Here is a 12,437-nt window from a genome sequence, read left to right as displayed (position 1 = left end):
CCTAGACGGGGACGCTGCAGCGGATGAGAGGACCCTCATAGCTGAAGCACAGTTAGATCCCTCGGTTTGCTTCTCAGTGTCTGGGCTGTGCTGAATTCTGCCCATCCCCCACCCCCCTACCCCCGTTTTCGGACAACTTTCCTCTCACACCATCCAGCTGAACTTCCAGCGAGAAAGTGGAGCTCTCTTGAGCTTGTCTTGTTGCCAGGAGACCCCAGTCAGGCAGCTTCTTGTTCTTTCTGTGTTCTGTCACAAACTGCAGCTTCTTGGCCTCCCTGATAGTGCAACTAAGTCTGGGTATACTCTAGAGCAGAGAGGAAATAGCTTTCATTCCGTAAGCGTGAGCTAGCTTGGCCTTTTAAAGACATACTAGCTAATTTCTAGCTTGGATTTTTAAAGACATACTAGATAATTTCTCTGTTACCGACTGCTTGCCCTGCTTGCCTATAGACAGTTTCTCTTTTACACTAAGTCACTACCCTGAGGCACAGCTAGTGGCTGTGGCCTTGGAGTCCATCTACTCTCTGCCTTGTTTTCTTTCTTAATGGTTAGCCTTGTCCCTCACCCTATCAGCTAGGCACTATGCTGTGCCAGGTCAGGGTCCCCAAAGTCTGACCATTGCAGGCAGGTTAGAGGGCCACACTGAAAGGCTGTTGCGCCAACCTGCCTTGCCACATAGACCCTCCCCCATTCAGCGTGCGCGGTCATTAACGCTGGCCTTGTACACCCTTAGACATTATCTTTCGCCACAGTTGGCTTCAGTATTGGGGACTTTCGTTTGCCTCTGTCTGTCTTCTCATTCTTAAAGGAGGCTCAATGTCCGACACCTGAGACTAGAAGTTTACAGGTCACTAGCCACTGTTCTGCCCATTTCAAAACTCGGAAGAAAATACTGGTTGAGGCTGAGCGAGTGGTTTCTGGCTGTTGGCTGGGACCACTTTTCACGGTGTAGTACTTTGGAGGATCCTGAATTCTCTAGGAGCCAGACCAGTCATTATTCTGCTCTGAATTGTTTGGATTTGAAGTGTTATTATTTAAACCAATAAAGATATGATAGGTACATCAGTCTGAAGATATCATGTAGTCAAGCTGTTTCCAGCCAGCACCATACCTAACGTGGAAATCCTCCTTTGGGTTTATTTGGAGCTTAATCTACGTGTCTGTTCCCTGATGAAGCAACGTTCAGCGAAAGTGAGGTCCCTGTAGCACTGTGAATGTGCTCAGAGTGAGTGAGGAACGTTCTGTCCCCTATGGCCTGAGGTCATGTCTAAAGGATGGCGTCCACCCCTTCCACTGCCAGCTCCCAGCCTGCAGGCTAGCAAGGCCGATTTCTAGAGCTCTTCTCTTCTCTGTTTACTCTTTCATGTACTTGAGTCATTCGAGCAGCAAGAACTGTGCCCAGGATGAAAGTCAAAGCAGATGTAGCTTTGCCCAAGAGGGACAGACTGTCAGATGCCAGTCGTTTAAGTAGGTGAGGATCTGATCTGACGATCAAGGCAGCTAGACTCGGGGAAGCAGGGAAGCAGCAATGTCTGCTGTATCCCTTTAACTGGGAGAGCAAAGCTGGGCAATCCTCACAGTTGCTTTTCTCTTAGGTCACTCTGCCCTAAAGTAAGTCACGTGACCATCTTGGCTGCAGCCAATAGTTGCAATATTCGGGAATGAGATTATCCTAATTGGCTTAGATGTCTTGTTTCATTCTTTTCTCAGAGCCTGGCAAAAGATCACCCTGAACAAAATCAGAGGGAAAGGACAGATAGATGCTCAGGGAGAGCAGCTGAGAGAAGGCTAGACGCCACAAGGCAAAGGGCTAACGCCAGCTTTGAATCTTCTGGAGGGCAATAAACAGGAGTTGAGTAAATATACCAGCTATACCCTCCAGAGAAGGAACAGCACTGTCCTGTTAAAGCTATATTTACAGCAGAGTGCCTGGCATCAAGGAGAGGCTTTGTAAATAGTTTCTGAATAATTCAATACCCAGAAGGAGCCTGGAGAAAAGTAGACAGTAAGGAAAAAAGAAGCATAGGCCTCTTCGTCATTCAACTGATTTCTTTGACTAGAATTTTGTAGAATAATTGTTGTGTTTTAGAACAAGAGATGCCATGGCTAGTGACTACAAGATTGGATTTTGAAAAGTCAGCTAATACTGTTCTCTTTTGGAGAAGCGTACAGTGGATCAGTAATAACTGGAACAAATGTACGCATGTTCCTGTCGATCACCAAGGGAAGCCTTCTGGAGAGGGACCATTAAATAGGCAGCGTAAATGTTGGAGAAAACATGGAGCTTAAGTGTGAGAAAGGCTTGGGTTCTGGTCCTGTCACCATTACCTTCCGTCTCTGTGGGGTTGGCCTCCCTGCTGTCAGACATGCTAGTTCTGCGTGCTGTAAACTCCACAGTCCATTGTTCTTTTTTTTTTATATTTATTTATTTATTTATTTATTTATTTATTATGTATACAATATTTTGTCTACATAGATGCCTGCAGGCCAGAAGGGGGCACCAGACCTCATTACAGATGGTTGTGAGCCACCATGTGGTTGCTGGGAATTGAACTCAGGACCTTTGGAAGAACAGGCAATGCTCTTAACAGCTGAGCCATCTCTCCAGCCCCCTCCATTGTTCTTATTTTTGTTGTAAAGCCATATCTTTTAAAGAGATCTTACTATGAACATTACCCGGGGTCCTTAAGGTCTCGTAATGCTTTTGTATAGGTTCATATTTCAATCTACAGCATTTTACTTTTTGTTTGAAAACCAGTAACGTTTCTTGTAGCCCGAGTCTTCTCTAGACGAATCTTTCAGTGTTTACTATTCTCCTTTCTTTCGTGGACACCAGTCACAGGCACCTCGAGTCCCCCATGCTGCGTTCATTATTTCCAGTTCCTCAGTGCTGCGTTCTGCGTAGTTCTCACACAGGGTCTGAAAGGAATTCAGTTTATTTTTCAGTAACAATTAACCTGCTCTTAATTCATCGCAAGTGTGTGTTTATTTGTTTAAAAAAAAATCTCAGACGTGATTTTATAACGTCTGTTTGATTTAGATTTTTTTGAGACAGGGTCACTTGTAGCCCAGCAGGCACTGAACTCACCTTATAGTGGAGGATGATTTTGAACTCTGATCCTCTGCCTCTATTTCCTAAGTTCTGGAATTAAAAGTCTATCTATGTCTCCACACCTACTGGTGTGTGGTTCTATGTATGGGATACACGACTTCATGCATACAACCTAAGCAAGCAATCTACCAACTGAGCTACACCCTCTCTCCCAGTCTAGATGTGGCTTGTTTTTTTCCCTGTCTCTATTCTGCTTGCAATTAACCTATCATCTCTAGGATTCTCAGCTGTCGCTTTCCTCATTTTTGCTATGCATCACTCTTTCCTGTTCCTTTTTCATACCTAATAATTTCACTGTACTGAGGATTTCACTGTGAGTTACAGGGTACAGAATATGTTTTATTCCCTGTAAGTATTCTCATGCATTATTCTAAGATACTTTTTTTTTTTAAAAAAAAAGCCATTAAATCAAGGGTTTGGGGGCAGAGCTTGGTTTTTAAGGTCTGTTAAATAGGACCATAATAGAATTTACTGTAGGGCTAGTTTTGCTCTGCTACTGAGGTGAGATCATTTATGTCAGGGATTATGGGGTTTTCACTCTTTGAAGATCAGGCATTTTACAGTCTTGTATGACCACTGAGAATCTTTTAACTCTGACTTGTAGGAACAAGAATAATCCCCTATCTTGTGCAAGCCACAGGGAGTGTTCTTTCTTCTCTTCATGTGCTTATGTGTCCTTCTTCCCTGTACGTGGATAGCTTCCTGACATGTGTGGGAATCAGCTGGACTGAGGTCTGCAGGCCTTCATGGCTCCATGTGCCACATAGCTTTCTTCTCTCTGGTAATCTGCACCAACTCCAACAGACATGATCTCTCAGTCTACCTACACTCCTGAGTTCCTCCTCTTTCTAGGTGATAAATCAGCCTAATGATGGGGGCTCTACTCACTTGCTTCCCTCCCCCTGGACTGTCCATCTCAGTATATGATGTCTGGTGTGTGACTGTCATTGTTTTATGTCTCCCTGTTTGGTTTTTCCTATGTTACATCAGGCAGTGAATTCACGCATTGCTCCATCTTGACTGGCTGGACTGGTTACTGTAATTCACTCTGTTGATAAAATAGATTGCTTAGGGAGTCACCTGTTTCCAAAACAATTTTCATTAAGTAACCTGGACTTCTTGGCATGGCGACCCACATTGACACATACAGTATCGCTTGTGCAAGAAGAATCCACACAACTGAGTTTTACGTATGACATATTTTCCCTCTTGCTTATAGTGTAGAATTTTTGTGTCAGTCTTTCTACCTAAGGCTTTTAAAAAAATTTTTTTTCCCTTCATGTTTTGTTTTGTTGTTAGGGCCCAGTATCCTATGCACAAAATTTCATGTTTTTCCATTATTCTTTTATTATTATATTTTACTATAATATTTTATTATATTTTTAATTACATTAGCCAATATACAGTGCTCCAGACCTTTAGTGAAGTGTTTCCTGTTTTTGCTCAGGTACACATGAGGCTAAAGGACAGTGGGGTCTTTGACCTCAAGAAGGCCAATAGTGCTTATTGTATGAATACCCATTTCCAATCTCTGGGGTTATTTTCCAGAAGAGAATATCTGCTCCTTCAGATGGGCTTGAAAGTCTTGTTCTTGGGCCTCAGCTTCAGATATTTATGCGGTGCAAGGCTCTGGCATCATGAGTTTGCAACCTTATGGAATTATCACACGCACTGATGAGGGCCTAGGACTTGGTGCTTGTTAATCTTTGAGACATCACAGTAGAGTGTGCTAATTGAGGCTCCGAGAGAATAGGGAAGGCCTGGAGAACTAGTTTAGGGACCACAGGATGCTGGTAGGAGTGGCACAGCCCGTCTCAGGACCATGGAAGGGACAACTGCTGCGGAGGAGTGGGGAAAGAGGGGCCTCCAGGTGCAGGCCTGATGTGTGGGCCCAGGAATTTCAATACTAGGGAGCTATGTCTGAGTTTGTATTGGGTTGTTCATGCACAAAGGTTTGAGAAGATTAGGGTGAGAGCATGCAAGATGGACAAGAACCAACAGCAGTGACTTGAGGACAGACCATGTCTTATTTATGTGTGTTCCCAGATTCTAGATTATATTTAAGGTGTGTTGAGTGGTATATCTTTTCCATTTTAAATTACTAATGCTTTTGATAACCATCGGCCTCGTCAATAGTTCTGGCAAATATTGCAAAAGAGCCCCTTCCTGCCCAGTGTTTTGTTTAAATAGCTCAAGTGAAGTAATGTTTGACCTGAATTTCTTCAAGCGGTTCTGAAAAAGGTATTAATTGTAAATGCATACATAATAGCTTATGTACATATAAACACACATATGAGGGGCTGTTATGAATTATGAGTACAATCTAAATAACTAAGCTGAGCTAATCAGCACACCATTATTTTAAACACTTAGCAGTTTTTGTGGTGAGAGCATTTGGAATGTACATCTCAACACCCTCGGAAGTCAGAACACGGTCATTTAGCACAATCGCCGCATACACTGTTTTGCGCACTATCCCTCAAAAAGGAAAAAAGCTGACTCTTGCTGCCTTGGCGGCTTTGTATCTTTCAAGCCTTACCTTGTTCATTCTTCATTTTCCCCCCTCTTTGAGGATCAGCCACTCACAGAAATTTCACAAAGCTGCCTTTTGGAACCCTTGCCTCCACATTCGTAACAAATTCAGCTGACTCTCACATGTCTCGTAAAAGGGCCAGATCACGCTTAGGTACCTAAACCCACACAGCCCACACGCACTCCACCACGGGGTCTGGTGCTGGTGAGAGCACCCAGGTCAGCTGAGGTCACATGAGGAAGTGGCAGACAGACAGACGGACCGACCGACGCACGAAGCATGGAACCATGAGGCTCACTCCCCATGCTCAGAGTACGCACGCTGCCCTTCGTTCAAGCACATTGTGCCGAGCCCGGCGTTCAGCTGCTCCTGACGTCACTGCCGCGCGCCGCTGGCGTCATCGCGGCGCGCCGCTGCAGCAGGCGCAGAGCTGAAGCGCTGGCAGCTGCGGGCGCCCAGGCGCGAGCTGCCGGGCGGGTGGAGCAGAGCGCGGGGCGGGCTGCGGCTGCGGGACGCCGCTGGGCCCGAGCGCGGGGACAGGTGCGTGGACGCCCTTCTCCCTGGGCCCGCCCGAGGCTTTGCAAGTGTCCCGGGCGGACTCCGGGTTTCCCCCCCTGAAGTGGGCCGGGCTCCGGGCAGGGTGGGCACGGCAATGCTCGAGGGACCGGACTGCGGTGCAGCCAGCGGCAGGGCTGTCATCTCAGACCTCCCGGGGAAACCGAGGCAGCTGGGCGCTCCGCGAGCAGCTGGCTCTGGGGACCGCTCGCTGACAGCAGCCACGCGGGGTGGGACCGAGCGCCGTGCGCTCCACGGTGTCCCGGGCGTGCAGTGGAAACCCCTGCCTTCCCTGCAGCGCGAGCCGGTCGAGCTGGCTGCGGTGCTGCTCGTTGTCCAGACGGGAAACCCAAGTTAATGCAGTATTAACTAACTTGTCCAAATTCCCACGCGGGGCTGCAGGCGGGGCTTTAAACTCCAGATTGGGGCCGCTGCCTCTGCCTGTGCCAGACTGTCAGATTTCGTATTCTGCCCTGCTCAGCACAGCTGTCTGGACCCTTTGGGATTTACGTGTTTTCTTTTTAAATTCTCCCCTGTCCTGTAAGAAAAAAAAAATCTTTCTTGACCTCGGGTAAACCCTGTGGGGCGGGAGAAGCAAGGCGTGGACTTTTCTTGGCACAGCCTCCTTTTCCTCCTCTGATCTCCTCATTTCTTTTCTCAGGCAGGAGTGCGCTCCCCCTGTCGTGTGGCCATTCTGGACCGGAAGTTGGTCGCTGAGAGCCGAATTTTTATGATACAGAACTTTCCCCCCCAGGTGCGATGCTCACTCGTCTCTGGTGTCAGCTGGTTGCTTATGCAGGTGCAGCTGTTTTGAGGCTAAACAGTTACTGGAACAAATCCACGTGGGGATTGCAGAGTCCAAGTTAACAAGTTAGAGAACGTTGTTAACCGAAGGTGATCTGTACATTTTAAGAGGAGAATCTAGTGCTAGGTGAGAAATAGCACATAGCTAAAATAATTAAAAATTGTTTAAGAAAGTCTTTAAAAATTATGAAAAAGCGACCCTGTACCCATACATACAACATGTATCACACTAAGTAAGCTTGTGCTGCAGCCGGAGAAATGGTCAATGGTTAAGCATGCTTGCTGATCTTTCAGAAGAGCAGAGTTTGGTTCTCAGCACCTGCATCAGGTGCCTCCAGACCACCTGTAACTCTAGACCAGGGGGTCTCATGCCCTCGTATGCAAATGCACATATGTGCATACATAGTCACAAATAAATAATAAAAAGTATGTCTTCATCCACTCAGGAATTGCTCAGTTATTAACAAAGTGCAATAATTATTTGTTGCATGCTGACGTTAACCTGTTCGTTCTTACAAGTTGCTCAGGAGTCTGAAGGGTACAGACGTATCCTTGTATGTTCAGGAAGTACTGGTTTACAAATGTTGACTTTTCCTCTCAGGGCGGCTTCACAGAGACATAAGCACAGCAGGCCAGATAAGCGAGCACTCCAGGACCACGCTGGAGTTTTTCTGCAGTGCCTTCCAGCACTAGTCTGTCAGTTCATCTGATACCCAGTTACTGAGCAGAATCCTGTAGAGATCAGCACTTTCAGGATGCCTCCTTGAGTAGTACTTATTTCTTACAGCACATGAATTGGACCTTGCATGCGGTGACATGGATGAATCTTCAGTGATGCTTGGCACGATAGACGTTTCTTACCTGCACAGCTCATCAGAGTACAGCCTTGGCCGATGTAAACATGCCAGTGAGGGCTGGGTAAGCTTACACCTTCAGCACAGTCCACCTCAACTATGTGCCTGTATCAGGTAGAGATTAATCATTGCAGAATCTCAGCATCTGCTTCCTGCTGTGGGAGCTCCTTCAGCCGTGAGAAGTGTGTTTTTGCAGTCTAAGAATAATTTAAAATTTTTACTACTATTCATTGGGAAAAAAAACCTGGATGGAAAATTTCAAAATGGTGATCACATTGCATACAAAGCAGATCCTGGAGGTGTAAACAGTGGCTGTTGTGTTGGGTGGTGTGCTTGTAAATTCTTTTTCTTTCAGTACTCACGCCACAACTTATATTGGGAAAGCGTGAATTTTATAATGGAAGAAAACTCTAAAAGCATTAAAAATAGGAAGCTTGCTTATTAAACTAATTGAAAGAGCATGCATTTTCTTAGGTTACTATTTCAAATTAATATGGAATATTTAAAATACCTCAACACAAATTTACAACAATATTTTATTTATTTATTTTTGTTTATTTTTGTTGGTTTTTTTTTTGGGACAGGGTTTCTCTGTGTACTCTTGGCTTTCCTGGAACTCACTCTGCAGACCAGGCTGGCCTCGACTCACAGAAATTCACCTGCCTCTGCCTCCCGAGTGCTGTAATTAAAGGTGTGCAGCACTAACGCCCAGCATATTTGGTTATATTTAAGATCATTTTATCAGTGTTTATTATTTTATCTCTCAAAGTTAAGGAGAAATCTGAACAGGGGTTGACTCCTGTCTCTGCCTTTCAATGCTTTGATGACAGAATGTTACTAAGTGTACTTTGTTTTTCCTCCAAAGTATCATAAGAACAACTGCTCACTGTGTCAGGCCTTCATAGTTTTCCTCTGGGGTGTTTTGGGAGGGCATAAGGTTGACTGAGCTAGGGATTCAGTAGTCTGATTTCTTCACCCCATGGTCACAAGTTCCTTTGACCTTTGCAACTATTCTACTCTCTGCTTCTCTGAGATCAACATTTTCAACTTACACATGTAAGAAGGGCAGTGGTTGCATTTATGTCCTGGCTGTTGTTAACATAATGAACTCCAGGCTTCTTTTTTGTGACTGAATAATATTCCACTGGGTAATATGTATGCTGTGTTTTTATCCATTTGTCCTCTGGTGAACACCAGAACTGTGATAAAACCTGTGAATGTTGCATTGAGCATGCAGCAACTGTTACAAACTCTAATGCTGCATCTAGCATGCAGCAACTGTTACAAACTTTAATGCTGCATCAAACATGTAGCAACTGTTACAAACTGTAATGCTGCATTGAGCATGCAGTGACTGTTACAAACCATAATGCTGTGTCAAGCATGCAGCAACTGTTACAAACTATAATGCTGCATCAAGCATGCAGCAACTGTTACAAACTATAATGCTGCATCAAGCATGCAGCAACTGTTACAAACTATAATGCTGCATCAAGCATGCAGCAACTGTTACAGACTATAGTTTTAGGAAACCAACCTTTTTTATATTAACAAGCTTTTCCCAAATGATCGTGGAACAAGGTACTTTACATAAAAACACTCAAGGCACATGTAATTATGCTGCCCAAAGAGATAGCATCATTTTCTCTTTTATTTAAAATATCTTAATTTTAGAGACCAATAAGATGAGAACAATCCTCTTGCCATTTAGACACAATTTCTCTCTTACACTTATCAGGGTGACTGTGGGTTCAAACCTACGTTCTTCAGATCTGCGACATTAAAATGGAAGGAGAGTCTCATGAGCCGGAAGAGGCCCTTCGTGGGAAGGTGCTGCTACTCTTGTACGCCCCAGAGCTGGGTAAGAACGCTCACCACAGAAGGCTTCAGTTTTGTGGATTTTGGTTTTTTGTCTGAATGGATTTGACTCTTGCAGAACCAAGTCAAGCATTTCCAGTAAAGAAATGGAGTTACTTCATTTATTCAGTAATGCTGATCTACAGTTAGGGGGAGAGTAGATTTTACTTTGAGTTAACATCCATAGAGTTGATGGCATGCTCAGTACATGGTAGGTGCTGACTTTTAGCCCCCAAGAATGCTCTTAGTTTTTGTTATTTTGTTGAGAAATGAGAAGAGCCGACTATGTGAAAGGTGAGCTGCTGATGGCATTTGGTGCAGGGATGAGTTAGCAACCATAGGATCTTTTCCCCTACTGCTCTAAGGCAAGAGTTATGTTTTGAAAGGTTGTATTAGTTATTAAACTGTTCTTGGGGTGGAGCAAATACTTAGGACTCAGAAGCTGTTGTTTACAGAGGGTGGGAGTAACTCGTGTGAATGGCTGGCTGTGCTGGCTGCATTCTCCACTGGAGGCTGACTGGGCAGAAGGCTCAGTTCTGCTGCATAGAGGGCTTTATTAACATTGGTGAGATTTAGGCAGAGCCTTTGCGGTTCCTGTTCAGTGTTGAGGTCTGCTCAAGAATGGGTTGTTAGAGCGGTGCCTTGCGAACTCTAGGTGCTGTAACACAGGAATTCGCTACCACTGAAGGCATGAAGATTGCCAGTCCAGGAGTGAGGCCAGTTCGCATTTAGAGGGCAGTGGGAACAAAGATTTAAATAGAAGGCCACATGGGTTTTCTTTTTAGACTGACCTCTCACCTAGTTCTAATTTTGAATGCAAGGTAATGCCGCAACTACAGTTCTACACCAAACAGTATTGCAACTGCAGGGCTACAGTGTACTGTCAGCCAGAGCTATTGTTGGTGAGACTGTGGCCTGGGGTTGGCTGGATACATTGTAACAAGCTGTTGCTTTTTGTGTCGAGGTAGTAATGGATGGAATTACATTCATCTTGACTTTCTTCCATGCTCATTTAAAATAATCTGTTAGTACGTTTTTAAATAGTTCTTGATATTTGACATCTAGTCTTTGAAATCCCAGTTTTTTATAAAGGGATTTCATTGCAGTGATCATTACATCTTGTTGACACGTTTTACCTTTGCATTTATTTTTGGACTTTTACTGTTTTGCTCACATTGTTAAAGGGGTAGACTATCTTTTCAAGATTTCCGGTCAAGAGAGTGACTGGTAGACAGACTTTTAGGTGACCGTGAGGTGCTCAACTGTTTTACAGATGGAAATATCTGAGATTGAATGCTCAAGTTGTGGCAATCTCAATTTTCTTACTGAGGGGTTAATTAAACAGTAACTGATATTTAGGATAATAGTTTGCATTTGGGAAAGACTGAAATCTGTGCCTTTGTGGCTGAAGCTGATTGTAGGTCCCTACTCTGGAGGGGAGAGAGCGGTGGTGGGAAAGGGATACCATGGAGGTTTCAAAGTTAACCTTCAGTTAGTGACAATCTTTAAAGTAGAAAAAGTACCATTTAACAAAATAATGTATTTTCTTCATTCTACAAGTTTGGAAGCAGCAATTGCTACTGTTATGCTTGAAGTCTGAATGTTTTCTAGGGACATTACTGGGATTCATAACCATCAACCCAGCTGTGAATTCACGTCTACATTCATTTTGTTTTTACAGGAAAGGTTTTTCAACCCCAGTATCCCATCTCTGGGTTTGCGGAATGTTATTTATATCAATGAAACTCACACAAGGTAAAAAGACTTTTTTTTATACTTCTACTAAGTCTTAGAAGTAAAATTCTGTAATGGTAATTAGCATACTTTAAGATGTACTGTGGTGTGAGACTGGGCAGAATGCGAGCCTTTAACACAAGCGAGCTCGTCTAAAGATCGGAAGCAGGACGGCCGTTGGGGGCCTTCACGGTTGATGCTGCTCTCCTGTCTGTCACCTGTGGTATTCTTTAACACATGTAGACACTGACTTTTGCTATGCAGTAGGAAGTATTTCTTTGACAAGAGATGTAGGTTTGCATGTCTTATGATACATTGTAGCTATTTTATATGGCAAAAACATATAAATGAGACCCACGAGAAGGCTTAGCTTGTTGACTTTCTGAGTCTGATTCCTGAAACCCATGATGGAAGGAGAGTGTCAGCTCCTGAGTCATCTCGGGCTGCTCGCATGTGTGCTCGCATGTGTGCAGACATACACCAACACAGGAATGAAAAATAGACAAGTGATTGACATATCCCTACTCCGTAGAGCCCTCTTTAGTAAGGCCCCCTTTATGAGTGAGCATCTCCTGTACAGACGGTGAGTTTCATTGTGTTTTCATGATATCAGTCTCTGTACTGTGCTCAGATTCGCTGTCTGTCTACCTTTGTCCTTTCTCCCTGCTGTCGGTCCCCTCTTGCAGTAAATGTTCTTTGACTTACATAGCGAAGATAATTTAAAAAAGGAGATCTGATTTCTGAATTCCAGTACATAGGGACCTGGTAGGTGCCAGGGACAAAGGGGCGTTTGCTTTATATAAGGGGAAGTTAGAAAATTGTGTCTACAAAGCAAGAGAAACAGCAGCCAAAGCCACCACCAGTCTTTGGTTCTAAGAACAGATGCCCGAAGGCGGGAAGCAGTGTTCCGGGGTGGGAAATGCTTGGAGTTCTAGAAAGGTGATCCAAGAAGGCAGTGCGTGGCTTTGGAGGCATGGCACTACTCTTA

The 12,437-nt window shown here is 44.4% G+C and overlaps 1 protein-coding gene across 6 annotated transcripts in view; it reads left to right on the top strand.

The window, feature by feature from the left end:
* Gpam (glycerol-3-phosphate acyltransferase, mitochondrial) overlaps positions 1–12,437 on the top strand; it is a 53,310-nt gene that overhangs the window by 19,609 nt on the left and 21,264 nt on the right. For 4 of the 6 annotated variants that reach the window (XM_038333602.2, XM_038333568.2, XM_038333584.2 and 1 more), the window contains 4 exons: positions 6,862–6,954; positions 7,792–7,922; positions 9,597–9,719; positions 11,397–11,470. In XM_038333602.2, coding sequence (XP_038189530.1) covers positions 7,821–7,922; positions 9,597–9,719; positions 11,397–11,470 — 299 coding nt within the window. In that variant the 5' untranslated portion in view covers positions 6,862–6,954; positions 7,792–7,820. Of the gene's footprint in view, positions 1–6,861; positions 6,955–7,680; positions 7,701–7,791; positions 7,923–9,596; positions 9,720–11,396; positions 11,471–12,437 lie in introns of those variants that run through there. The other 2 variants (XM_038333576.2, XM_038333593.2) reach the window with 2 other exon arrangements.

This window comes from Arvicola amphibius, chromosome 1, assembly GCF_903992535.2.
Source record: "Arvicola amphibius chromosome 1, mArvAmp1.2, whole genome shotgun sequence".
Taxonomy (NCBI): Eukaryota; Metazoa; Chordata; class Mammalia; order Rodentia; family Cricetidae; genus Arvicola; species Arvicola amphibius.
Note: the sequence above shows the minus strand (reverse complement) of the source record. Positions and strands in the feature narration are given on the sequence as shown.